The sequence below is a fragment of the Gorilla gorilla genome, chromosome 15 (genome assembly GCF_029281585.2).
Source record: "Gorilla gorilla gorilla isolate KB3781 chromosome 15, NHGRI_mGorGor1-v2.1_pri, whole genome shotgun sequence".
In the NCBI taxonomy this organism is placed as follows: domain Eukaryota; kingdom Metazoa; phylum Chordata; class Mammalia; order Primates; family Hominidae; genus Gorilla; species Gorilla gorilla.
The window spans coordinates 94,039,953-94,066,781 of NC_073239.2; the positions used below are offsets into that span (position 1 = coordinate 94,039,953).

A 26,829-nucleotide genomic window follows, 5' to 3' on the forward strand; every position below is an offset into this window, starting at 1 on the left:
AAATGTGCCTAGGCCCCTGCCTGGGAGGGAGAGGCTGTTTACTACTGCCCCTTGTTTTGCACACTGATCTTTGGGGGTTGCAAACACTGGCACCTGTCCTCAGGGTCAAAACCAGTGTCTATAGCAGAGTGGGTAGGACTTTGATGAAACTCTGAGACCTGCAGGAGTGTGGCCCACCGCAAACCGGAAATGACCCAGCTCACTCCCTTGGGCCTCCCTGGTGGGGCTGTGGCCAATTGTAGATCACTCCTTTGCTGGAGAAGGAGTCTGGGTAGCAGCTGGGTACCAGCCACTAGGCTGGTGCCAGGACCTGGTCCTTGGGCGGGGCAGAGGGCTATCTTTGTGGGAGTGGAGTGGCTTTTCTTGCTTCTGGCTGATGGGACTAAGGAGACTGGGAAAGGCGACATGCCTCAGGGAGGGCGAGGGGAGGTGGCAAAGGAGTTGCCAAGGCCCAATGCATCAGGGGAGCTGGAGCAAGCTGGAACCAGGGACCGGCAGCCTTGTGCGTTTGAGATAGTAATTTGCAGATGGTTCCTGGTAGCGACAGGGTCTCTGAGGCGGAGCCTGGGTCTTCGAGTAGGATCTGCCAGCCTGGGTTCCCCGGCAGGTCAGAGCAGCTTTGGGGCGGGGCCGAGGTTGGCCCCTGCTTGGGAGGAGCCGGGATGCCTCTCTCGCAGTGATGCACAGAGGAATTTGCTGACAGTCCCTTGCCAGGTGGGGCTGGCTTCGCCCAGCCGGCGAGGAGGAGGACCCGCTGGCAGTCTCCTCCCAGGTGGGGAGCGTGGAGCCTGTCACTGCAGCCTGGCGGCCTGAGCGCCGAGCCTGGGGCTGGGGCTGGGGCCGCGGTGCTGAGGACGCAAATGTGGTGAGCACGAGACGCGGGTGCGGTGACCGGGGCTGGTCGGGCCGGGAAGAAGGGGCGCCGGATCCAGGTCCCGCACGGGAGGGGGCGGGGAAGGATTGCTTGTTTCTGTGCTTTCTGAGACCTTGCATTGGGAGGGATGGGGGTAGGGGAGACTGCGCCACAGTCCCTTGCCACGCTGGCTGTCTCTAGCTTGTACCCAGGAAAGGGTGGCCTGAGCCGCCCACCCGGGAGGGCGTGGCTTTAGTAGACTGGTCTTCACTGGGTTGGGGGAACGGAGGTGGGTAGGAGGTTTGCTTGGGGGGTCCCCGGCCTCCTGCCTGGCAGCCAGGTGGGAGTTACCGCTCGGGGCTACCCTCTCCCCAACCCAGGGATTCCCCGGGGCTCTGCCGCCCACTCTCTGGGCTGGGACGGGAGGCGGCAGTCTGCTCCGCCGTTATGGGTTATGACAACGTCACTGCTGCGCTGCTGCCTGGCGGGCTGGGCTCCTGGGCCCCCAGGGGAACAATGCCACCCTTTCCCCATGTGCTTCCAAAGAAAGGCTCTTGCCTCCCTACTCGCCCTGGCCTTGAGAGAGAAACGTTGTGTTTGGATGAAGGCCCTGGGGAAACTGAGGTCCAGGGGTGCTGTGGCTTGACCAAGGTCACTGAGCAGGCCCTACAGAGCTGGCCTCCCAGGCACTGCCTTCACCGAATGCCCTTTGGAGGGGCAGGGGCCCTTCTTCCTCTCTAGACCCCAGGACCTCCCCCCACCCCAGCACCCCATTTCCTCATCCCTGAGAATGCAGGGAGTTGCAACTTCTGCATGGGGCTCCAGGGTATCATCGGTGTAAGCAGCAATTAGATTGTCTGGGGACAGGAGAAAATTGCTCATGAAAAACACTTAAGTGAGCAGAGGGGGTGTGAGCGTGTGCTGTTCTTGTGGGTTCAAGGAAAGAATGAGAGTTGGCTTTGAGGAGAGGAAGGCCCGTGCTGATGGGAATGAGGAGATGAACTTTCTCCTTCAACAGGCTGCAACGCTCCAGGAAGATGTGGTTTCCCTCAAGAAAGGGTCCATCTCTTAGCACCACCCTCTGTTATCACCTCATCCTTGTTCTCTCTCCGGCCCCTGTCCCTGGGAGAAATGGGCTACATTCCATCTATTGCCCTTAGAAGTGAACTTTCCCCTTAGAAGTGAATTCACCTTGTTCTTCTCCCTGGGACAGATGACCTTCCCTGGAGGGAAACTGAGGCAAGGAGAGAGCGACATTTTAGAGCCAGAGCCAGATGAGGAAACTGAGGCACAGAGGGTGAAGTGATTTCTCCAGGTATCTTACCTACATGCAGGTCTTCTGACTCCCCAACCACCAAAGGGCAGACTGGAGGGGCCTCTTCCTGTCTTCTCTTCGCACCCCACAGTCCCAGCACTGAGAAGCTGAGGCTGCGAGGGCCTCCTGATGGGTGTGGAGGAGGTCGGTGACAGGGAACAGCACCAGCATTTTCTCCTCCTTTAAGATATGTTTTCTAGTTTCTTGGGAAGGAAGCAGCTTGAAGAGGGGAAGTGAATCCTCTTGGTTACCTTCCCATCATGCCCCCACAGGGATACACAATTTCTGTGGGCCTATCGGAGCCAAAAACAGGCATCCCTCCTGCCCGAGTGCCAGCAGCTGTGAGCATAGCCAGGGAGTGGGGATCCACAGGTAGAGGGACTTCAGTTATCTCCCTGACAGCATCTCCAGATCGGGGGTTTGGGCCAGCACCGGTTTACTCCAAGTGAAAGGAGTTGCCATGTGCCTGGCTCATGAATTGCTCCTTTTCAGACACCCTCTGAGCACAGAACCCCTGAAGCTGGCCCCTGCTGGCTTCACAGGAGCCTTGGGTTGCATGATGACCACCAGGAGCTGCTGGGGTGACCTGTGGGAAGGGATGGGGTTCCCAGTAAACCAGATGAGAACCTGCTGCTTGGGGGGTGACAATATAGCACCAGAGAGGAGAGGGCCCACCATACTGGAGGGAAACCACATGGTATGTGTCCCTCCCAGCTAGCAGAGAAAGGGTCAGGCCTCAGAGAGGCCCCCTGGTGAGAACCAGACTTAAAGAGCAGAGAGCTGGACCGAGTGCCTCTATTGGCGGGCACTCTGCCCTCAGCTTCTCTACCTGATAGCTAGGCATGAAAACACCTTCTCCAGATGGGTGGGAGGGCTTTGGAAACTTGTCAAGTGTTTATTACAAATGGGAAGTATTATTCCTGGAGTCTCTGGTCTAGGTGGAAGCCATCTGTTTCCTGCCTCGATGGGGGAAACATGGTCATTTCTTCTTCAGAGGATGCTCTCTCCCTCTGTGGCCAGCCTAGGGCATCCTTCTAGGCTGGGAAGGCAGGTCAGCCCTCCCCAGCCTGCTTCAAGTTGTGCTTGGGCCCTTGAGGAGTTTCATCCCCTCCATCCCCAGCTGCCCATTATATTTAACATATTTAACAGGATGTTCACCCCCAAAAATGCGGGTGTCTAGTGGCACCGTGGAGCTTCCTACAGGCCTGTACCCTCCCCACTGCCTCAACTCTCGAATTCCACGACCTCTGCTCTGATTCTTCCTGGGAAGCGGCGGGTGGAAGAACCATAAAGATAATGGGTGTAAAGTGCTGGGAGCTGTTTGCACAGAGCGTCCAGTTTGCAGGAACCCACGTGGTGCTCAGGCCATGGGCAGGCTCACACTGGGAAAGGCTGTAATGAAAGTGCTCAGAGGAAGTGCTCAGCTTCCAGTGAGATCAGCAGCTTTTAGTGCCCTGTTTTGCCTGAGGTGGGGCCCCAGTGCTCACTCTTCTTTCCTCTCGTGGGAGAGCAGTGGTTTTCACAGCTTACACATCAGCATGGGTGGTGTCAATGGAACTCCACATTCTTGCGCATGAGTTGGCTGGTGCAACTCCTGCAAGGTAGGGTTACAGGAGGAGCTGAGATGAGAACGTGGGCAGCTCACGAAGTATGGTGTGTCCTTGCTCTAGATCTGTCTGCATTGCTTAGGCCCAACTGAGGGTGGCTCTTAAGAAGAACAACGTGTGGCCAGGACTCCATGTTCTGTGTTTCTAGGGCAGGATATGTACTCAAGCTGCCACATTCCTTGCCAACACCCCTGGGGCTGGTGCTGAGACATGCAGAGGCAGAGTGGGCGGGGAAGGGCCGCCTCATTGTCACCTCCTGCCTCCTTCTAGTCATTAGTAATGCTCCCCAAAGGGAAACCGAAGCATAGACCTGCTTAGAAAGCTAGGACTAGGACCCAAGTGTCCTGGGCTCCCACCTTCTGCTTTTCCCAGCCTTTCACTCTGCCGTTTGACACGAGCACCCTCATGATGAGATGGGAAAAGCTGGGCTGGAGGTGAGTGAGTCATGCCCAGCCCTGTGCCTGTAGACCTTCATTCCTGCCAAGCCAGGGCCTCTGGTGTCCTTAGAGGATCAGAGGCAGAAAGACCAGCTTCCAACAGGAAACCAAACTGTCCCCTCCCCATTACTGAGTGGCCTGGCCAAGGAAGGTCCTGGAGGCAGAAGCCTTCTCCTCACTCTGGCTGAGTCTTCTCAGAGTTGTGCCCAGCAAGGTGCATGCTGGCCTCAGGCCATGGAGTCCCAGCAGAAGAGCAAGTGACCCTAAGGTCTTTGGAGAAATAGGTGGGCAAGATGGAGCTGTGGCCAGTCCGCTGGGATACAGCTGTCCGTTGGGTTTTGGGTGTTGAGGACTCATTGCCTTAGGGTGTCTGAGTGGCAGTGATTTGGCCATAGGGTAGAAACACTACAGAGGGCAATGGAGCATGCACCCAGGGCCCTGTGGGGAAATCAATCCTGCTTTGATTGGGGACATGGAAGCACAGAGGACCTGTCATACATGGACACGCTGCCTGGGGGAGTACTTGGGAGCTGCGTTCCCACCTATTTCATTACCTGCTCACTTCACTTCCGTGAGTCTTCCATTTGCAACATGGTGAAGCAATCCCCTCCACACAGAGCCACTGGAAGGATGAATGGGAGGAAGCGGAAAGGTGCCCAGCTTGGGGCCTGGTGACCAGGAGTCCCCTTCTTTCCATTTGCTCGTCCCTCTGCTTGCTGAGTGGCCAGCTGTCCAGGGACCCCTGGGATGGCGACCATATTTTGTTGTTGTTGTTGTTGTTGTTGTTTTGAAACAGAATCTCGTTCTGTTGCCCACTCTGGAGTGCAGTGGCACTATCTCGGCTCACTGCAACCTCTGCCTCCCAGGTTCAAGCGATTCTCCTGCCTCAGCCTCCCGAGTAGCTGGGATTACAGGCGTGCGCCAATACATCGGCTAATTTCTTTGTGTTTTTGGTAGAGACAGGATTTCACCATGTTGGCCAGGCTAGTCTCAAACTCCTGACCTCAGGTGATCCACTCATCTCAGCCTCCCAAAGTGCTGGGATTACAGGAGTGAGCCAACGTGCCCAGCCAGACCATGCTTTTTTGATGACACCAAACAATGTTCAAGAATGGCTGACCAACAATGTCGACTGCTCCAGGCACTGTTAGAACTGAACTGTCACCTTCAAAAATGCTTCAGGCCATGCATGGTGGCTCATGCCTATAATCCCAGCACTTTGGGGGGCCTAGGAGGGAGGATTGCTTGAGCCCATGAGTTCAAGACCAGCCTGGGCAACATACAAAGACCTTGTCTCTACAAAAAAGTGAAAAAATTAGCCAAGCCTGTAGTCCCAGCTACTCAGGAGGCTGAGGTGGGAGGATCACTTGAGGCCAGGAGGTTTAGTCTGCAGTGAGCTGTGATTGCACCACTGCACTCCAGCCCAGACGACAGAGCAAGACCTTGTCTCAAAAAACAAAACAAAATAAAAAATCAAAAAGGCTTCTCACATCCCTGAGGACCTGGCAGAGGGGGAATCTTCTCAGAACCAAAGGGGTGTGTGTGTGTGTGTGTGTGTGTGTGTGTGTGTGTGTGTGTCTGTGTGTCTGTGTGTGTGTGTGTGTGTGTGTGTCTGTGTGGTGTGGGCAGGGAGTGTCCTTTCATACAATGAACAAGCTGTTGCTGGACCAGGGATCCTTCCTTGGCTGGCGCCTCATGTGCCCAGGCGTGTCAACTAGGCCTGGCTTGGGGAGACCTTCTCAGGCAGCAGAAGAACAACAGCCTGAACGATAAGCCTGGCTTGAGGCCCTGGAGCCACTCAGCAGCCTCACATTCTCTGTCATTACTCTTTAATCCTCTCCACGCCTTGGGAGAGAAAGCAGGTCTGAGTCACCCGCTCAATAGATAAGAAAGCTGTGGCTTGAGAGGTTGTGACAGCTGCAACCACAATCACACACCAAAGCAGCAGAACCCAAACTGGGGCCGTGGCCAGTCTGTGTCCAGGGGAGCCATCTGTGTGCCGTCCTCCCAAGCACAGCTGACACATCCTGAGCTCACCTCTTACTGCTGGGGCTGGTGGTTTTGCTGAAGCTGCTTGAGACGAAAAGACTTGGAAGAGAAGGTTGTGCATTTCTCCCCTTCCCCTCCACTCTGGGCAGGGCGCCCAGAACCAGATTCTGCTGAAGGACATCTCGAGTCATGGGAGCAGGGAAGGTAGAAGGCTAGGATTCCCACCCCGCCCCCACCCAGGTTCCGAGGGGCTGAGCCGAGGCAAAGGAAGGGGACTCGGCAAGGCCAGGCCCAGGCTCCACACTCCATGGAGGGGCTTCTTGGGGCCCTGGCCCAGGCACATACATGCAGCTTGTGCTGCATGGAGCAGCCAGGGAGGAAGGGACAGGAAGCCCCTGGCCTGGGTCACAGAGCTGCCAAGTGGAGGAGCAGAAGGAGCCCCAGTCCCAGCACCCTCCTGTGTGGCTGGGGAGGGAACCCAGACCATCGCAGCCCTGATCTGTTCCCAGAGACAGAGGAAGGGAAGTGAGTGGGAAGAGCAGGCTTTCCGACCCAGCCCTATCCCAGGGCCTGGTGTCCCCGTGACTCTGCCTGCTTCCCCTGGGAGTTACCTTTGAACCCAGCTCTGACCCAGAGACTGCCATTGAAGGCTCATCTTGGAGTAAGCCCAACCCATCTTCTCCAGTGAGGCTCCCTTCCCACATGCTCTGTTCCCACTCAGGGGTTATTTGTGTGTGGGGCGGGGGGATGTGTCAGATGCCCTTGAAGTTTTTGCAAAATACACATGCCTGGCTTTTCTGCCCCATCTCACCCCAGCTCGGCTAAGAACCATTGCTCTGGCAAATCAAACATGTCCTGGACTGTCTGAGCCACTGCCTCTCCCCATCCCAGTCCTGGTCCTTATCCCTATCCTCATCTGTTCATCTTCCTGTCCGTCAAAGCCCAATTCAAATGCTACCTCCTTGATGAAGCCCTCCCTGGATCTCAGCCAGATGAGATCTTAACAGCCTTGAATGCCCTTAACACTTTGAATCTATCTCTTCTGCTAGAAAGGACTTCATCCTTTCACTTTTCAAGTGTTCATTGAGTGCCAGTCACACACAGGTCCTCCAATAGTTCATGGGGAACGGTGTGGGTAAACAAGGAAGTGGCTTAATGACAATAGCTTGAGAAAAATAATAACATTCTGTGAAAATAGCAATACAAAGCTCCATGAGACATTCTGGCAAGAATGCTAGTAAAGCCGAATGTGTATATGCTTTATGACCAACGATTTCACATCTAGGTATACATTACCTAGAGAAACTCACACATGTGCATAAGGAAACAGCTCCAAGGGTATCTAGGGCAGCAATGCTTGAAATGCAAAAAAGAGGTCTTGGCTGGACTCTGTGGCTCACGCCTGTAATCCCAGCACTTTGGAGGCCCAGGTGGGAGGATTGCTTGAGCCCAGGAGTTTAAGACCAGCCTGGGCAACATAGCAAGACCCTGTATCTACTAAGAAAAAAAAATAGCCAAGTGGGGTGGTGTGTACCTGTAGACCCAGCTACTTGGGAGGCTGAGGTGGGAGAATTGCTTGAGCCCAGGAGTTTGAGGTTTCAGTGAGCTATGATTGTGCCACTGCACTATAGCCTGGGCAACCAAACAGAAAAAAAAAAGAGAGACCTCAACCTCAATATCTGTAATAATAGAATAATGAATAAAACTATGATACTGTGCAGCAGTTAAACTATGTGTAACTGGGGAGTTTTACTTTTTATAAATTATACCTTAGCAAAGCTGATATATATGTACATACACATATGGATACATCCTGTATTAACATGAATAAATTTCAAAAACAATGTTGCAAAAAAAGGAAATTGCAAAATAATACCATTAGTGAAACTTTAATTTTCTTTTTCTTTTTCTTTTTTTTTTTTGAGACAGGGTCTTGCTCTGTTGCCCAGGCTAGAGTGGAGTGGTGCGATCTTGACTCATTGCTGCCTCCACTTTTCAGGCTCAAGCGATCGTTCCACCTCAGCCTCCTGAGTAGCTGGGACTATAGATGCACACCACCACACCCAGCTAATTTTTTTTTTTTTTTTGTATTTTTTGAAGAGATGGGGTTTTGCTATGTTTCCCAACCTGGTCACAAATTCCTGGGCTCAAGTGATCCACCCATGTGGGCCTCCAAACGTGCTGGGATTACAGGTGTGAGCTACTGTGCCTGGCTGAAAATTTAATTTTCACAAAAATCACAAAACTGTACTAGCTATGATTTATGGATTTACTAATTTCTGTTGCAATGCCTACCAAGATCATGTGTGTAGTGCCTTGGAGAGAGTAGGAGCTGAGACTGAAAGGGGAAAAGGAGGGACTTCTAACTTGTCAGTAACACTTCATTTAACAAAGAACAGCTGAAGCAAAAATGACGGAATGTTTACATTTGTTAATTCAGTTGGTTTAAATGATTTTTCAAAGTTGAAGAAAAGTAATCTGAGATGTCTATGGAAAGGTGCTGACATCTCCCTGGGGAGTCAGGAAAGGGTCCAAGAGGAGGTGACAGCTGGGTGTGAAGGACTCGGGGAACTGGCAGGTTTCACTGGGGTGGGGGAGTTGGGAAAAGCAGCCGTGGGTGCTTAAAGCCAGGGAATACCTGTGCCGGCTCTTTGCACGTCTGAAATGTTTGTTGATTGACTTTGTATCAAGCTGTCCCTCTGCGGCCCTCTCATCCCCTTCTCTGATTTCAGCTCTTCTATTTCTGAGTTGTGTACATAGTAAATAGGCTCCTGGGGGGAAAATCATGTGTCATTTTATGATTTTTTAGAGATGAGATAATCTAATAGGGGTTAGGAGAGGATTAGAGGCAAATATACAAAATTGAACATTAAAATGGGGAAATAGTCACTGATACAGAGAAAGTAGAAAGAATTATTATTATTATTATTATTATTGGTACTGTGTTTGGCCATATGTAAATCCAGTTGAAAACTAGCTGAAACTGATGATTTTTTGGGAAAAAGTAAATCATCAGTTTGACATCAGGAGAGGTAGAAAATCCCAACAGACCAATAATCACTGAAGAAACTGAGTTTTCATAAAATTCTCCTCCAAAAAAACTAAGGTTCAGATCACTTCTAGTTTCTATCAAACCTCCAAGGCACAGATAATGCCAATGTTATTTAAACTGCACCAACTACACCAAATCACAGAGAAAGAGAGATTCTAAATTATTCTATGAAGCACGAACAACATGGATACCAAACCTTGACAAAGATAGCACAAAAAGAGAAAAATAACGAAAAAATCTTATGAATAGTGGTGCAAAATTCATAAATAGCAATAAATGGACTCACAGCATTATGTTACAAAAATGAACATACCACAAGCAAGTGGGGCTGTATTCCAGAAATATAAATTCCATAGTAGAAAAACTATTAATGTAATTGAACAAACTAATAGCTCAAAAGAAATAAAAAATCATACAAGGAACTTCGTAAGTGCTAAAAATGTCTAAAATGCATTTGATAAAATTCAACATGTCTCTGATTTTAACTCTTACTTCATAAGAATAGATGGATATTGCTTAACATGATTTTGTGTATGCCTGTGTGTGCTTGTGTGTGTATTCAGACATAAACACATACATACAAGGAAAGAATGATCATGACTGTAATTCTTTAATACCACTCTAGAGGTACAAACCAACACAAATTTTGAAAATGTAAGTTATAAAAGTGCTAAATTTATCAAAATTGTAGACGGTAAGATTGCCAACCTGGAGAAAAAAGAACAAGATTGTCAACTGAAAAAAAATTAGAAATAATAAAAGAATATACCAACATGATTGGTAATAACTATTAGAAGCAAAAATATATAGCTGTTTGTATATAAACAGACTTTAACCATTTAAATATAACGGAAGAAATTGAAAATATCAGTAAAAGGGCTAAAATAACCAGTACTAAGTCTAACCAGAGGTGGCAGGAGCAGCTCTTAAGACTACTTCATTCTTGATTCCCTGGCACTTGGGATAGGGCCTGACACATAGTAGTAGATATTTGTCAAATGATGGAATGGCTTCACAGACTGATAAACAAAGCACACCTAATATGCAATAATAATAATAGTAAACACCACCATATAGTAGTTCCTCTGTGTGGCCACTGTCCTATTCTTTACCTGTAGCCTAAGGTGTGAGCTATCCTGGTGAATGTTCCGTATGTGCTTGAGATAATGTATATTCTGCTGCTGTTTGGAGGAGTTTTTGCATATGTCTATTAGGTCCAATTGGTCTATAGTGTTGCTCAAGTTCTCCATTTTCTTTTCTTTTCTTTTTTCTTTTTTCTTTTTCTTTTCTTTTCTTTTTTGAGACAGAGTTTCGCTCTTATTGCCCAGGCTGGAGTGCAATGGTGCCATCTCGGCTCACCACAACCTCCACCTCCTAGGTTCAAGCATTTCTCCTGCCTCAGCCTCCCAAGTAGCTGGGATCACAGGCATGCGCCACCAAGCCTGGCTAATTTTGCATTTTTAGTAGAGATGGGGTTTCTCCATGTTGGTCAGGCTGGTCTCGAACTCCCGACCTCAGGTGATCTGCCTGCCTCGGCCTCCCAAAGTGCTGGGATTACAGGCATGAGCCACCGTGCCTGGCCTAGTTCTCCATTTTCTTAGTGATCTTCTGTCTGGTTGTTCTATCCATTATTGAAAGGAGTACTGAAATCTCCAATTATTATTGCGGTGTTGTCTATTTCTCCCTTCAGTTTTGTCAATATTTCTTCATATATTTGGGTGCTCTGCTGTTAGGTGCATATGTATTTATAGTTGTTATATCTTCCTGGTGAATTGACTCTTTATCATTATGTAATAGCCTCCTTTGTCTTTTGTGGCAGCTTTTGACTGATATAAATACAGCCATCCTTGCTCTCTTTTGGTTACCATTTGCATGGAATGACTTTTTCCATCCTTTCACTTTCCACCTATGTGAGCCTTTACATCTAAGGTTCAGCCTCTTGTGGGTAGCATAGATTAGTTGCATCTTTCTACACCCTTTACCTGTAATAACTCATTTAATCCTCACAATAACTCCATGCAGATGGCGTTATTGTTACCTCCATTTTTAGATGAGGAACCTGAGGCACAGAAAGGGTAGGCAACTTATCCTAGGTCCAGTAGAGTGGAAATTTGAACCAAGCACTTGACTCTGAGTTTATGCTCTTTGTATCCATCCTCCTACATAGTCAAATTGGAATTTTGAATTTAGAGGGAGGATTGTTGGGTAGGAGAGCAGGAAATGGATTATTCAAACATGACTTTAGGACAACTGTGTAGCCCTTTGAAAAAAATAATAAAGTTGGGCTCTACCACAATCCCTACATCAAAATAAATTCTACAGGGGGCAAAGATATTTTAAAAAGAAAGAAGAAAGCCAGGGGTGGTGGTGTGTGCCTGTAGTTGCAGCTACTCGGGAGGCTGAGGCGGGAGAGTCACTTGAGCCCAGGAGTTCAAGGCTGCAGTGAGCTATGATTGTGTCACATAAGTACTCCAGCCTGGGCAACAGAGTGAGACCCTGCTTCAAGAAAGAATAAGACAAAGACGAAGGAGGAGGAGGAGGAGGAAGAAGAGGAAGAAGAAAAAGAAGAAGAGGAAGAAGAAGAAGAGGAGGAGGAGGAGGAAGGAGAAGAAGAGGAGGAAGAGGAAGAAGAAGAACAACAACAACAGGAGGAAGGAGAAGAAGAAAAGGAGGAAGAAACCTTTAAGAATACAAGTTGAAAATATGGGCAAATACTTTCATGATTCTCAAATGGGAAAGGCTTTTTAAGCAAGTCCAAAGGATGCCACAAATAAACTCAAAAAGAGATGAATGACAATTTGCAATACACATGACAAGAAGTAAGTTGCCTTAATTTAGAAAAACTTCTTTAAAAATCAATAAGAAATTAGAAAGGATGGACACAGACAAGTCACAGAAAAATAAGTGCAAAGGCCATTCAGTCAATAAACATGAAAATACGTCTGTCTTTTTTGACAACAGAATTACAAATTGAAACAAGATGCCATTTTTAAACTCACTGTAAAAATCCAACAATCTGATAATGCACACTTGTGAGGGTATGAGTTGCTGGGGCAGAGCAAACTGGTTCACCCTCACTGGAGGACAATTTGGCAATATCTATCAGAATGTTAGGTTCACATAAGTTTTGACCCAGGGATATCCTCTAGCTGGCCTCATATATGTGCACAAAGATATAAAGTCAAAGATGTAGGCTGGGCACGGTGGCTCATGGTTGTAATCCCAGCACTTTGGGAGGCTAAGGCAGGCGCATCACCTGAGCCCAGGAGTTTGAGACCAGCCTAGGCAACAAAGTGAGACTTTGTAATTTTTCTCTACAAAAATTAAAAAAAAATTTAGGCCTGGTGAGGTGGCTCACGCCTGTAATCCCAGAACTTTGGGAGGTCGAGGCGGGCGGATCACCTGAGGTTGGGAGTTTGAGAGCAGCCTGACCAACATGGAGAAACCCCGTCTCTGTTAAAAATACAAAATTAGCCGGGTGTGGTGACACATGCCTGTAATCCCAGCTACTCGGGAGGCTGAGGCAGGAGAATCCCTTGAACCCGGGAGGCAGAAGTTGCAGTAAGCCGAGATTGCGCCACTGCACTCCAGCCTGAGCAACAAGAGCGAAACTCCGTCTCAAAAAAAAAAAAAAAAAAAAAAATTAGCCGGGCATGGTAGTGGGCACCTGTGGTTCCAGCTACTTGAGAGATGGAGGTGGAAAGATCGCTTGAGCCCAGGAAGTTGAGGCTACTGTGAGCTGGGATCGTACCACTACACTCCAGCCTGGGCAACAGAGTATGACGCTGTCTCAAAACAAATAAACAAGAAAAAACAAAGATATTCATTACAGAGTATGATGCTGTCTCAAAACAAACAAGAAAAAACAAAGATGTTCATTACAGCTTTGCTTGTGCAGCAAAAAATGTAGAAATAACCTAAATATCAATCAACAAGGACAGATTCACAGAAAGTGTAGTGCATCGGTTCAGTGGAACACTATGAGCTATGAAAAGAATGGAGGGATCTGTCTGTGCTGGTATGCAGAGATGTGTGATGTATGTTAATTAGCAAAGCAAATGTAAGTACTGGGAATATGTTCCTGGTTGGGTTTAAAATAAAGATGCAGGCATAGATATATATATGTGTGTGTGTGTGTGTGTGTGTGTGTGTATGTTCATATTTCTGAAAAAAATTCTCGAGGAAAATTTAGGAAACGATACTTATGTTGGAGAGTGGGGCATAGATCTGAGATGGCAGAGACATCCATGCCATATTTCTTTTTCTTTCTTTCTTTCTTTTTTCTTTCTTTCTTTCTTTCTTTCTTTCTTTCTTTCTTTCTTTCTTTCTTTCTTTCTTTCTTTCTGTCTTTCTTTCTGTCTTTCTTTCTTTCTTCCTTTTTTTGGAGACAGGGTCTTGCTCTGTCACACACGCTGGAGTGCAGTGGCACTATCATGACTCACTGAAGCCTCGACCTGCTGGGTTTAAGTAATTCTCCCACCTCAGCTTCCCGAGTAGCTGGGACTACAGGCGGACACCACCATATCCAGCTAATTTTTTTTTTTTTGTACTTTTTGTGGAACCGGGTTTTCGCCATGTTGCCGAGGCTGGTCTCTAACTTGTGGGCTCAAGTGAACCTCCCACCTCGGCCTCCCAAAGTGCTAGGATTACAGGTGTGAGCCACCATGCCTAGCGTGGATTTCATTTTCATTGTGTATTATTTTGAATGGTTTGATTTTTTTCCCCCTAAGCATGTTATTTTCAGAATTTAAAGAGCATATTTAAAGCTGGGCATGGTGGCATGTGCCTGTAATCCTAACTATCTAGGAGGCGGAGGCGAGAGGATCAATTGAGCCCAGGCATTGGAGACCAGCCTTGGCAACATAGTGAGACCCCATCTCAAAAAAACAAAACAAACAAGAATATTTAAGAAGAAACAAATTATAAAGGGGAGAATACCAGTTAAAATGCCTCACCCTGAACTTTGCTTTTAAATTCGTTTCTCAGTGGGTTCACCTCTCCTTGCATTCACAATTTCAGATGTGGGCGGGCCTAAGAGTTCACCGCCAATCTTTATTTTATCCATGAGGAAAATGAGAGCTAGAGAGGATTGAGCAAGCTGCCGGGGCTCCCTGGCTAGCTGGCTGCAGAGACTGGGCTCCTGTGATGCTGCTTTCAGGAAAGGGACCGATGATCCCTTTATGTGGATTATAAAATCATCCTTGGACTTTCCTGCCCTTTCCCAGTGTGTCATCTACTGAGTCTTACTTCATGGGCACCCATGTGGGGAACTTGTTAAAATGCAGGTTCCCAAACACCCTCCTGGAGATTCAAGTTCAGTGGGTCAAGGTAGTGCCCTTCCACCTGCATTTTAGCAAGCCCTCCCCCTCCTCCTGCAGATGATTCTGAAGTGGGTGATGTGTATGACCCCTTTGACCTCCCCGAGCTCAACCCTGCTGGCATCGTCTGTGCATCTAGGCTGAACACCCCCACAGCAGCAAGGGAAGGTGGGGTGCTCCAGCTCAGCAGGGGAAGTGACAGAGCTGGTGCCTGGTCTCCCAGTGCCGTGCTGTCTCCATGGCCCGCTCCCCACAGCTGCTGCTCAGCTGGGTTGAATGGTAGCTCCCAGCTCACCTACCTTAGGGGTGGGCACTGGCTGGCCTGGATTTGGAGCTGGGGCAGTCTGGGGGTCATGGATGCTTCTGGAGTACCCCTCACCCCATCACAGCTCCCCAAGGCAGGCCTTGTGGGAGATACTGACAAGCACGTTGGAGTTGGGAGGGGCTTGGCCAGCCTGGGCTTGGGAAGGAGCTGCAAGGAGGCCAGGGAGGACTGGGATGCATGCCCGCCTGCACTGAGAGGGTTCTGTTGTCCCTGTGCCATAGAGCCTTGGAGGAGCCTCCCTCGGGGTCAGGAATCGAGCGGGGACACTGCTGGGCCACTCAGAAGGACTGTTTCCTGGGGACTGATCAAGAGGAGGGAAGGTCCTATTACAGCCCAGAGGCCACGTGGGGCCTGAGCCCCAAACCTCAGCTGCTGTTCCAGGTAGGTGCCCCGGCATCATCCCATCACCCATCAGGGCTAAGCCCTAGCGCCAGCTCCCCACCTTGAGCCTGGGAAATGTGGCCATCCTGGCCGCCCATGGCCTGCAGCTCTCTAGCCAGCACTTGGGCAAAGACCCTCCTTAAGCCCTCCCAAACCCACAACCTGCCAGGAAAGGGGCAGGACGGCCTAACCCCATTCCGAAGGGCTCTGTCCCAGGTGACCCTGCCCATGAGGCCTGGGAAGGGGCAGAAGATGCTCTGGTTTTGGTTAGGATGTCCTCTGTCACCTGGAAATTCCCCCGGGGCTGAGCTACTAGCTGGGCCTCCTGGTGGTTCTTGCCCAGCTGACTCTGGTTTGGGGCAAGCCTAGAATCCGGCCAGACGCGGCTCTTCCAAGAGTTCCCTAACTCTTGACACTTTATCCTCTAGGAAAGGATTAAGACAGATGGTATCTTCATAGACTGCTAGAGCTAGGGATCTTAGAGGCAGAATCCAACCGCAATCTCTTTTTACTTCTCAAGTATTACTTAAATCAATAGTGTAGTTTCCAGTGTTGTGGTTGAACATCTCAGAGGAATCAGGTGTAATCTTGTCAAAACAGCGCGGGAAGCCCTTTGGCTTCAGACAGCCCTTCCTGGGCTCAGTGGCCTCCCCTTGCCCCTCAGCCCAGCCTGTGCCCCACGCTCCTCTTCCTCTCTTTCCACCTTCCCAGTTACCTCCAGCAACTCCTCCCCACTTTGCAAAAGGAACATTGACAGTGACTGGACATCCCAAGCTAGAAGGTATTGAAGCTAGGTTAGCATCTAAGTGAGGCTTTCTTCCCTATTTAAGTAAGTAAATACATTAATAAATAAATCTTTGAGGAAGGATTAGAGAGTCCAGGAAGCTTTCCAGAGGAAGCTCTAACTGTGATAAGATTTCTCTATTTGAGAGTGTCTCAAATCTCTGTTACATGAAAGAAGATACTATCCTGCACGGGGTGTTGGCCAAGAGCGTCGTGATTGTTGCTGTTACTGATGAAAATAATCTTAAACATGGTTCTTTATGTCCCCTTTATAATTTCCTGGTCCTTTCTTGGGAGAGCCCTCCAGGGCAGGGAGCCTTAGCCACAGGCAGTGTTTCAATTCTGTTCCTCTGGCCATTCCCAGGGCCCCAGCCCTGCGCCAGACTCTTGTTCAAGATTACTAGAAGAGGCAGCAGTGGAGCCAGATGGGTTCACATCCCAGCTCAACCACCTACTGGCTTTGTTATCTCTATGTGCTTCTGTCTCTTCATCTGTAAAATGGGGTTAACAATAGTACCCTAGGGTGAAGATTAACTACGGTAATATCTGTAAAGTACTTGAAACAACATCTAGCACCCAGTAAGTGCTTAACACATTAGATCTGATCACCGCAAAAGTCTGTTCTCTCCCAGCCATAGTCTGCTGCCTGATCAACCTCCCTAAGACACTGTGCAGTCATCCAATTCCCTGGCTCTACAACCAACCATGACTCCCCATTGTCTAGTTAATGACTGTGCTCTAACTTCACTTTAAGGGCTTGAAGGCAGAGAAGAATATCGTTTGCCTTGCATGTAGTAAGGAATCAGTAATGTTTGTTGGGAGAGGGTTTCCACTCTCAGAGTGGGTGAACTGAGTCCCTAAGGAATGGAAGTGCAGTCACCTACAGCCTACATCTGGGGGTTTGATCCAAGCTCTTCTGCCTCCCCAACCATAGACTGGCCAGGAGTGGACCTGGATCTGGGGCCCTGCATCCGCACACAAGGCTAGGGTTGGTTTCCCTTGGATCCACTGGGCCTGCAAATGCAGTGAGCCCTATTTTGAGCTCCAGCCTTGGTCCACATCAGAGTCAAGAGAGGACACTTGGCCATTGCCCAGACAGGCAGTGACCGCAGTTATAATGTGTACTCTGATGAGTTCAGGCCAGGCAGCAGACGTGACGTCATGGTCCTCATTCATCATGGGGCCGTGGCCAAAACCTTGGCTCCCATGGCTCAGGTGGGAAGCCTGAGGCCAGCAGAGACTACCCATGATCTGGCGTCTTGGGACAGAGAACTCAGCTAGCTCCATCCTGCATCTCAGCCCCTCTGGCGGAAGAGAGGCCACACACTGTGGAGGAACAAGCCCTGGGCTGGGGCAGGACAGAACAGCATTTGAGACCAGCCTCCTTATCTGGTGGAGAGACCTTGGCCACGTCAATGAACTTCTGTATTTTCCCATCTGTGAAATGTGGAGGATAACACCTGCTTCGTAGAGTCAGGGTGAGGGCAAAATGGAGCAAAATGCCCAGAGCCACTGCACGCGTGGAGAGGGCACTTGGGAATTTGCCGCGATTCTGATCAGACCATCAAAGTTGTTCTCCAGGCTGCCAAGTGGAGCTGTTTCAGTCCTGCAAACTTCTAGCTTTCCTTAGGTGGGGAAATTGTCCTCGCCTGGCCTCCGCTCTGAGATACAGGAAAATAGTGGTGGTTTTTGGCAGGAGCAGGAAACAGTTCAAATGTTTCCTGGCAAGGATGGGAAGTGCAGGAGGGAAGCAGCACAGCTCTGCTTGGTTTTCTCAGAGATTTTTCCACTTGGAGGCTCGGTGCTGCCAAGCCCAGGAAGCCAGCAGTAAAGGGACAGGGAGGGGGCAAACCAGAGCATGCTGGTTCCCGCAAGGTGGTATTTTTCTCTTTATCCACTTGAAGAATGAATGAATCTGTTGAGATTCTAGGCACTGGACTAGGCAGCAGCAAGTAAAACAAACATGACCCTGCTCTCAGGGGGCTTTCATTCAAATGGGGCAGATAATGAACAGCATATTATGGATGATGTATGTTAGAAGGAGATAAATGCAATGGGGGAAATAAAAAACACAGAGAAAGAAAGGGAGGGCAATCAGGGGTGCAGGAGGAGCTGCGTTATGAAGAAGGATGGTCAGGACAGACCTCACTGGAAAGGCAACATTTGAGACACACAGATTGTTTGCTCCCCTTGGGGATTCCTGAGAGGCCCGGGGGCTCAGAATCAAGGCCAAATGCCTTTCATGAGATCCTAGGATAGGAACAAAATCTAGAAGCTCTTCTAGTCCCAGCCCAGATAATGCCATGCCCTTCCTCCAAGACCTTCAATAGCTACGCACTGCCTACACAATCAAGTGCAAATCATTCAACTGAGATTCAGGGCCTCATGATCTGGTCCCAACTTGCCTGTTATCTCACCAGACCCTTCTCATCCCACCTCTTCAGCCAAGCTAGTCTGCCTGCCATTTCCAGAACAGTCCACTCTCTGTTTCCCTCTTCCTCTCATTTGTCCCTCTGCCTGGACTATCCTTGTTCCCACTGGTTTCTGTCAGTATGGAAATCTCACCCAGTCTCCAAATGCCACCTCTCCGAGGCCTTCCTTGACCCCCCGGGCTGTGATCTCTGAGCCCCACAGCTTGGCTTGTTCCTTTCTCAGTGTGTGGCTCTTACTCTGCCTTGGGTGTAGGCACCGGTTTTCCTGTCTTGTGTCTCCACCTGGCTGGAAGTGCTCTGGGCAGGGCCTGGACTCCTTCACCTCCAGCAGGTGTGGGACTCAGTGAACACTGGCTGAATTGTGTCTCTGCTCAAAGGCTCCCAGCAACACTGTGATGAGCCAGGCCCACTCAGACAACGAAGGCAGAAGTGGAGGCAGGCAAGAAAGGAGGGGAAACTAAAATGTAGGTGAGAGATGAGAGAAGAGCTGCTGAAGGACGAGGAGAGAGAAATCCCCACCATCCTTTTTCCAGAGAGGCAGATTGTCGCAGACAGAAGGAGGGATCCCTCTCTTCCCCCAGAAATAGCTAGTACTCCCTTCAGTCTCCCAGGCCAGTGCTTCCTTGTGTCTAACTGAAATACCTCTTGCTGCAGCTGCAGTTCACTTTCTCTTTTTCCATCATCTGGCTTCAGGTCTCCATTCAAGTCCTCATTCAGCCTGGATCAGTGTGGCTTTCCTGATCCCCCACCCAAGGGGCAGGAGCAAGGTCAGAGGAGGCTGGCTCCTGCCCTGGAGTTTGTGCTCTAGTTGAGGAGGCTCTGATGATCCCCAGAGCCACATGGAGACTGCCAGGGAGCTAAGATGTGGATCCACCACGAGTCATGGAGGTTGTGCCAGCCACCACCCCTCAGCCCCTCGGCACAGCCTCCCTGCAGGGCTAACCTTCATCACAAGCAAACCTGTGAATAGAGAGCTCCCACTATGGTAGCAGGGATTCTCAGGTCCCTCATGCCCCCCAGGCCCTGTGAGGCCCTGTGAGCCAGACCCACAGCCTCTGCCATCTGCCTCCCACCTATCACTGGACCAGCTGTGCTCAGAGAGCACATGAGGCAGCCAACGTGGCTCTGGCCCTATTTAGACAGATGGCGCCACAGCCCAGAAATAGGCTTCAACCTGGCCCCCATCCTGGCTCTGCTGCCCCTGAGGGGTGGTGCATTTCCATCCAGGGGACCTGAACTAGGCTCACATCTTGTCCTGCCCCCGCTCCCCATCTGCCTCTCGGCTTTTATGCATGCCCAGGTCTCCTCCCGGAATGTTCTGCCCTGTCCTCCACATGGTAGGAGGCCCATGTGTCGTCAGGCTAGGAATGTGATGCCTTGAGGCCAACTGGCTAGGCTCAAATCTCACTCAAGGACAATAGTTCCCCTCTTGGTGGTGATGTGAGGACACAGGTGCTCTCGTGCTTCCAGAGTCTTAGCACAGCACCTGGCAGGTAATAAGTGCTCAGTTAAAGTGATCTAGTGCTGTTTGTCTTTTTTTTTTTTTTTTGGTAACAGTTTAATAAAGTGTTCATAAAAAGTTCCCAATAGGCTGGCTAAGAGCAAGGTAGCAGAAAACCAAGTGGGAAATGTTTTGTGGTCACACCCACAGCAAAAGAGAAGCTATCCATCTTCTAAGAGTTGCCTTGGCTGGCACCTCCCCCAGGCAGCCTTTGTGGATTCTCCAGGACTGAGGCAGGAGCTCCTCCTCTGTGCTCCCAGTACTCCTTGAACAGAGCTCCAGAGTGCAGCTATGCGGTCTTGTTATGGTCTTCTTAGGGGTCTGTGTACCCACTAGAGCCTTGTGTCTTGCCTGTAGGCACCTTGAGTTCAGGGAACAGAGTCTGGACTGTAATTTGCTGAATAAATTATTTTGTGAACGACGGGTGGGAGAGACAGTGAGACTGAAAGAATCAGCTTGAGGCTGCCTTTTCCAGGGCCCATCCTAAAAACACGAGGCTGCCCACACCGAAGTCTGGGGGTCAGATGAGGAAGCTGAAAGAGGAGCCTCCCTCTCCTGTTCTGTGGTCTAGGATAGTGATTCTCAATGTGAGGTCCCTGGCCCAGCGGTATCAGCATCCTTCAGGGACTTGTTGGAGATAGAGATTCTCAGGCGTTACCCAAGACCTGTTGTGGCAGAAACCCTGGGGCAGGGCCCAGCGATCTGTGATGTAACAAGCCCTGCTGCTGATTGTGACCCACCAAAGTGTGAGACCCATTGCTATAATGTTTCAAGGGTGTGCGTTCACTTTCCCATAAACTAACACCAAAAAGGAGAGGAAGTAGAGTGTCTCTGGGAGTAGCGGGGGCGGTTTTTTCTTTGCTGAAGGCTTCCAAGAAGGCCCTGGGGCTGGGCCCCCAGGACATGGCTCCTACTGGACCCCCACTCCTGAGGCTGAGATCATTGCACTGACAGGGCAGGTGTGATGGGGACACTTGAGATGCCCCTGCCCTCTCCCAGGTGGCCCTAGACTAGACAGGATGCTGCTCCCACCTGCTCTTGAGTCCATTCCATCCCCACTGCCATTGCCCTGCATCCCTTCTAGGTGCTCCCTGCAGCAGGGGCCCCAGGGCAGACTTCTGGAATGACACAGCTAAGGGAGACCCTAGAGATCATTGGCTAAAAACACATAAATTCACACAAGCCCCAAAACACACAAGTGTATACAACTCAACATGCACACATATGAACACATAAATATGCATGCAACCCAAAACACAAGCATCTAAAACCCAAATTATAATCACAAACACATTCCCAAGCACAACCAAATACCCCTCAAAACATACTCAGATACACACACACACACACACACACAAACACATTGACAGACACACCTCAAAACACACAAGCACCAATGCATAGACCCACTGTATTGGCTTCCCAGGGCCCTGCAACAAATTACCACAAACTGTGTGGTTCTGAACAACAGAAAGTTATTCTCTTCCAGTCCTGGAGGCCAGAAGTCTGAAATCAAGGTGTCAGCAGGGCCGTGCTCCCTCTGCAGGACCTAGGGGAGCATCCTTACTTGCCTCTTCCTAGTTCCTGGGGGTTGTCAGCAGTTTTTGGCATTCCTTGACTTGCAGCTGTCTCATTCCAGTCTCTCCCTTTGTCTTCTCATGGCCTTCATCTAAGGACACCAGTGGTTGGATTCAGGGGCCACCCTCATCATGTATGACCTCATTTTAACAAATTACATCTGCAAAGACTCTATTTCCAAACAAGGTCACATTCCATGGTTCCACGTGGACATGCATTTTGGGAGGATACTGTTCAACCCAGTAGCGCTGCACATCCCAAACACATAGCTACAGAGGCAGACAGGCAGGCACACACACACACACACACACACACACACACACACACACATACACACACCCCTCTACCTGGCACATGGAACTGAGCGCCTGAGAGGAGAGAGAGTCCCTAAGTGTCAGAGCTATCCACTCCTCCTCTCTGGGTGTCCAGCACTGAGAAGCCCACATCCTTATTACAACACTTACCCGGTGATGCTGCTTTTCAGTTTGGTTTTGTTGTTTTGTTTTGTTCAAAACGGTTAGGTATGCATATAGTACAAAATTCAAAAAGCAATAAAGACGCTGGGCGTGGTGGCTTATCCCTGTAATCCCAGCACTTTGGGAGGCCGAGGTGGGTGGATCACCTGAGGTCAGGAGTTACAGACCAGCCCGGCCAACATAGTGAAACCCTGTCTCTACTAAAAATACAAAAATTAGCCGGGCGTGGTGGTGGGCGCCTGTAGTCCCAGCTAATCAGGAGGCTGAGGCAGGAGAATCACTTGAACCCGGGGGGCGGAGGTTGCAGTGAGCCAAGATCCTGCCACCTCACTCCAGCCTGGGCAAAAGAGCGAAACTCCATCTTGAAAAAAAAAAAAAAAAAACAATAAAGAGAACAGAGTGAAAGGTAAGTCTTCCTCGCCACCTAGTTCCCTACCCAGAAGACAAGCACTGGCAACAGTTTCTTGTGCATCCTTCTAGAGGAAATGGAGACACACAGGAGGCAGCATTCTCCATGTGCCGTCTGCATCTTGCTTTTCCTGCCTGGCCATGCACCCGTTGTTGTTTATTCTGGCTACTTTCACACCACTTGGGTCTCCTCCACCTGACTGTGTGCTTGCTGAGGACAGGCCATATGTAATGGATCCCTGCCTCTTCAGCACCTAGCTCGGGGCTGGCCCAGAGCAGGTGTTCAGTGCAGGGTGGCTCTATCTAGACAGTAATAAATTGTCAACAGCTGGTTGGATCTGAGTGTGACTGGCTGCAGAGCTTTGGTTGATCAGAGCCCACCCTGGCAGCAGCAGGAGGTGGGGTGTGATGGCCCCAGTAGGCTGCTCGTGCTGGTAGACACCTCCTCATTGGCAGCCTCCAACCCGGCTCTAGCTGGAGCTGACTCTGGGGTCAGAGCCTCTGCTGCTATATCCCTATGGCTGCTTCACCTCCTTCTCCTCCTTCCTGCCCCCTCCAGACTCCTGCAGAGGAAGCAGTCAGGGGAGAGGCTGGAGGGAGAACCATGCTGGCTGCCTGCCGGCATCTTAGCCCAGGGGCCCTGCAAAACAGGAGCTGAGCTGAGCCATTGCCCAGCCTTGCTGGCTGAAGACTTAGTGGGGACTTGTTACCACGGAGACGAGAATTGCAGCAATAACTCAGGGTCAAACTGGATCCCGCAGCTTCACCCAGTTGTGGTGAATGTATTTGCTCCACAACACTCAAATATGAGATGCGCCACATTTTTTTTTTTAAATCAAAACAGAAACAGATGCCTCAGTCTGAGATTTTGCCATGATAGGCTTTGAGCAAAGCCCTAGGGGGAGACAGAGGTGGGCAAGGGCTGCTCAGCCCCCTGAGACTGGAAGCCCAGGGAAATGCTCACCAGCAGCTCCCTTTGTCCCTCTGTGGAAGGAGGGCTTAAGTTAGATGATTTGTAAGATCTTCTCCAGCCAAAACACTCTCATCATGGGGGCCAAATGAGTCCTACCCCAACCCACTGCCAATCTTTCCTTCTGCAAATATTTGTAAAGCACTCAACCCCATCCAGCACAGCAGAGGAAATAATCAGCAAACACAGCCAAGGGCTCTGTTGTCAAGGAGCTTCCCTTTGCGGGGAGGTGTGGGGAGTCAGCCGTCTGCTACGTCATCCCGTAAACAACATCGAATGTACTAGGTACAACAAGGAAAATTATACTTAACTTTATTGAGCCATTGCAATGTGCTAGGCACTGCTCTAATGTTCCATGTGAGTTGGCTCTATTAAACCTCACATCCACCCAATAAGTAGGTGCTATTAACATCTCCATTTTACAGATAAGGAAACTGAGGCACAGGGAGGTTAAGAAGCTTGCCCGAAGACATGGGGCTAGTGAGTAGCAGAGGCAGAACTTGGGCCCAGAGAGTCTAGTACTAGAAATCCACATTTACTGCATACATGATGCCTGCCTCCCAAGATGCTCAGAGGCATAGGACTTGGGGAGCTGGGCCTGGCCTGAGCTCTTCCCTAAGGAAGCAAAAATGGAGCTGAGATTAACCAGGGGGAGAATGAATCAAGTAATGGGAGAGAGAACCTTCCAGGTGGTGGGACTGGCATATGCAAAGGCCCTGTGGCAGGAGGGAAGGTGGCATGCTCCAGGAACTGAGGGAACAACCTAGGAGGCTGGAGATGGAAGTGAGGGGGAAGTTTGACATGATGAAGCCAGAACACTAGGCAGGGCCCCACACCCAGGCCTTGCTGGCCAAGTTAAGGAGAGCGAAGAAAGCCCTTCTAGCTGATTCCATCACAGCCTGGTCCAGGAGGCCTCCCCAGGCACTGCAGATTGGGTTCGGTTCATCTGTGAGCCCTTCTCACACTGCGTTATCACTGCCTTTCAGCCAAGGCCTTTCTCATTCACCTAGAATGAGCTTGAGGAGGGGAGGAACACATCTCATCCTCTTTAGCAACCCCTACCCGGTAGAGAACTCAGGAAAGAATAAGTGAGAACAGTAGGATGGAAGGGAGGGTGAGATCAGCAAGACCAGGGGGTGTACCCAGAAGGCTCCCTGAAGAAAGCAGAGTTGAACTGGTCCTTGCCAATGGAGCATTCCCATTGCGGGAGGATCAAGGTCCTCCACAGAGGGGAGGAATGGAGGGGGCAGAGACAACCAAGGCCTTTGATGGGCAAGGGGCCTTCCATCGGCTGGAGCTGAGATTCCTCGTGGGGAGCTGGGGGAGGTGAGACTGGAGGGGCTCCTGGGGCCAAGAGGGCCTCCCCTGGTCCCAGCCTCTGCCCAGGAGCAGGCCAGGAGCAGAGAGCTCAGATGTCAAAAGGAGCAGGGAGCTGTGCAGAAGCTCGGGCCTTGGCTTTAGATCTCCACCCCCGCTGCTCAGCTGCTAGCTGTGTGACCCTGGGCAGGCTACACACCCACTCTGGGCCTCAGCATCCTCATTTGTAAATGGGGACAGTTGCCACCTCTCCTCTGGCAGGACTGTTGGGGGCCAGGTGAGATGACTTTGTAAACATACTTTGTCACCTGGAGGAGAGCGCACATAGGCCTTCCGTCAGGCTCAGAGGTAATCCAGAGGCCAGGCCCATTCAGGACCCCACCCCCTACCTCCTGGAGGCTACCATTTCTCTTTTGTTCTCTTCCCTATAGGAGTCTAGGTTTAGAACACCCCCAAAAATGACTAGAGGGGCCTCAGTAGCTACCATCTTCCACTGATCCATTGAGGGGGTGGGGAGGTGGGAGGGGCAGGGCAGGGGGCTGGGGAGGCTGCCCCTGCCTGCCCTAGTGAGAGCTGTGCCGGGGAGGCCTCCAAGTCCTCTTCCTGATCACTGCCCCTGGGACTTGATGCTGTAGTCAGCACAGTACCACTGCTGTCAGGAGGAGCCACTGACCTGGGGTGGAGCAGGGAGAGAGGCTTGCCTCTGGCTTTCAGGCAGACGCCCAGGGACCTGGTGGCCACTTTGGCTTCGATGATGCACCACCTTGGCTTCTTGATCTGCCTGCACATGGCCCAGCCAGGCCCTGACAGGAGAGGGAGAGGAGATGGCATTGGATTCAGGCTTTGATTCTTCTTTCTGAGTAGGCAGCCTGCACAGGAACCACTGGGCTGCATGTCACTGTGAGAGCTCAGTCCCTCCACCCTCTCCTCCCCATCAACAAGTCTGAGTGGGAGCTGATCAGAATGAGGGCATTTGAGGAAGGGAAGAGGGATTTGATGCAGGAGGAAAGCTTGATTACATGGATATCTGTCAATCTCAAGCCTTCCTTTTAATATATGATCTTTTTCTAATTAGAAGCAACAATACATGTTCATATTAAATAGTTTTTCAAACTCAGAAAAAAATGTTAAGGACTGTTAAAAGAATGTGATATAATTTTAGTTTTTTTCTTTTATTTTTCTTTTTAGAATCCAGATCATTTCATTTAACAGCATTGTATCTTGCTGTTTTTATTTCCTATTTTACCTTTTTAACACAGGCATGAAGTCACCTGTCCTCCTCCCCGTGTCTCCCTGAGTCACTGCCCATCTCCCAGGGGCCTGGGTGACTGTGACGTCCCCACAGCTGCCTCTGCCTTCTGTCTCCAGCGCCCCCTGGGCACCATCATGGTTGCTCACTTACTCGGGCATAGGCAGAAAGGCAGGGGTTGGGGTCCAGGGTCTGGAGGACAAGGAAAGGAAACTTCCTGGCAAGGAGAGGCATCTCTGTGGGGGTCCCAGAGGTGAGATGGATGGGGTGGGGAAGCCAACACACTCAGCTTCCAGCCTGAGTCCAAGTGGCCACCTTCTCCCCTGATGGCATCCCAACTCCATCTGCCACCCACAGAGGTGTTAAGAGGATAAGTTTCTTAACCTCTCTGGGCCTGAAATTCCTCATTCATGAGATGGGATAATAATAGAAGCTGCCTGGTCCTTCTCTTTAGCTGAGAGTCCCTTAGATGTAGTACAGATGTGGGGGCCATCCTCCTGTACCCCAGAAATACAGTCCTCCTGGAATTGGGCAAAACTGCTCTGTTCCTTCAAAGGCTTGTGCCTTCAGAGGCTGCATGATGTAGTGGAGCCAGACACTTAGATTCCAGTCCTGCCTTTGTCTCTCTCCAGCTGTGTAACTTTAGGCCAGTTACTTAACCTCTCTGAGCCTCAGTTTCTGTACGTGTAAGATGGGGATACTGACTCTTACTTCTTAGGCTTCTACCTCTCATGTTGCTTGTGAGGAATAAATGATGTTCAGTGGGATAGCCATAAGAAGGCCTGTCCCATCACAAATGCCCATGTCCTTTCCTGCCCCTTTCTTCTCCTGAGGCCCC

General features: G+C 50.2%; 1 protein-coding gene across 4 annotated transcripts in view; it reads left to right on the forward strand.

Annotated features, from left to right (window-relative positions):
- Positions 1 to 351: 351 nt before the first annotated feature.
- TMEM63C (transmembrane protein 63C) overlaps positions 352 to 26,829 on the forward strand; it is a 78,214-nt gene continuing 51,736 nt past the window's right edge. Inside the window, exons 1-2 of one of the 4 annotated variants that reach the window (XM_055361067.2) lie at positions 357 to 865; positions 15,118 to 15,277. Coding sequence is in view for 3 of the 4 variants with exons in the window: in XM_055361068.2 (XP_055217043.2) it covers positions 861 to 865 (5 nt within the window). In the remaining variant the exon portion in view is untranslated. Of the gene's footprint in view, positions 866 to 15,117; positions 15,278 to 26,829 lie in introns of all 4 variants that reach the window. The other 3 variants (XM_055361068.2, XM_055361066.2, XM_019009851.4) reach the window with 3 other exon arrangements.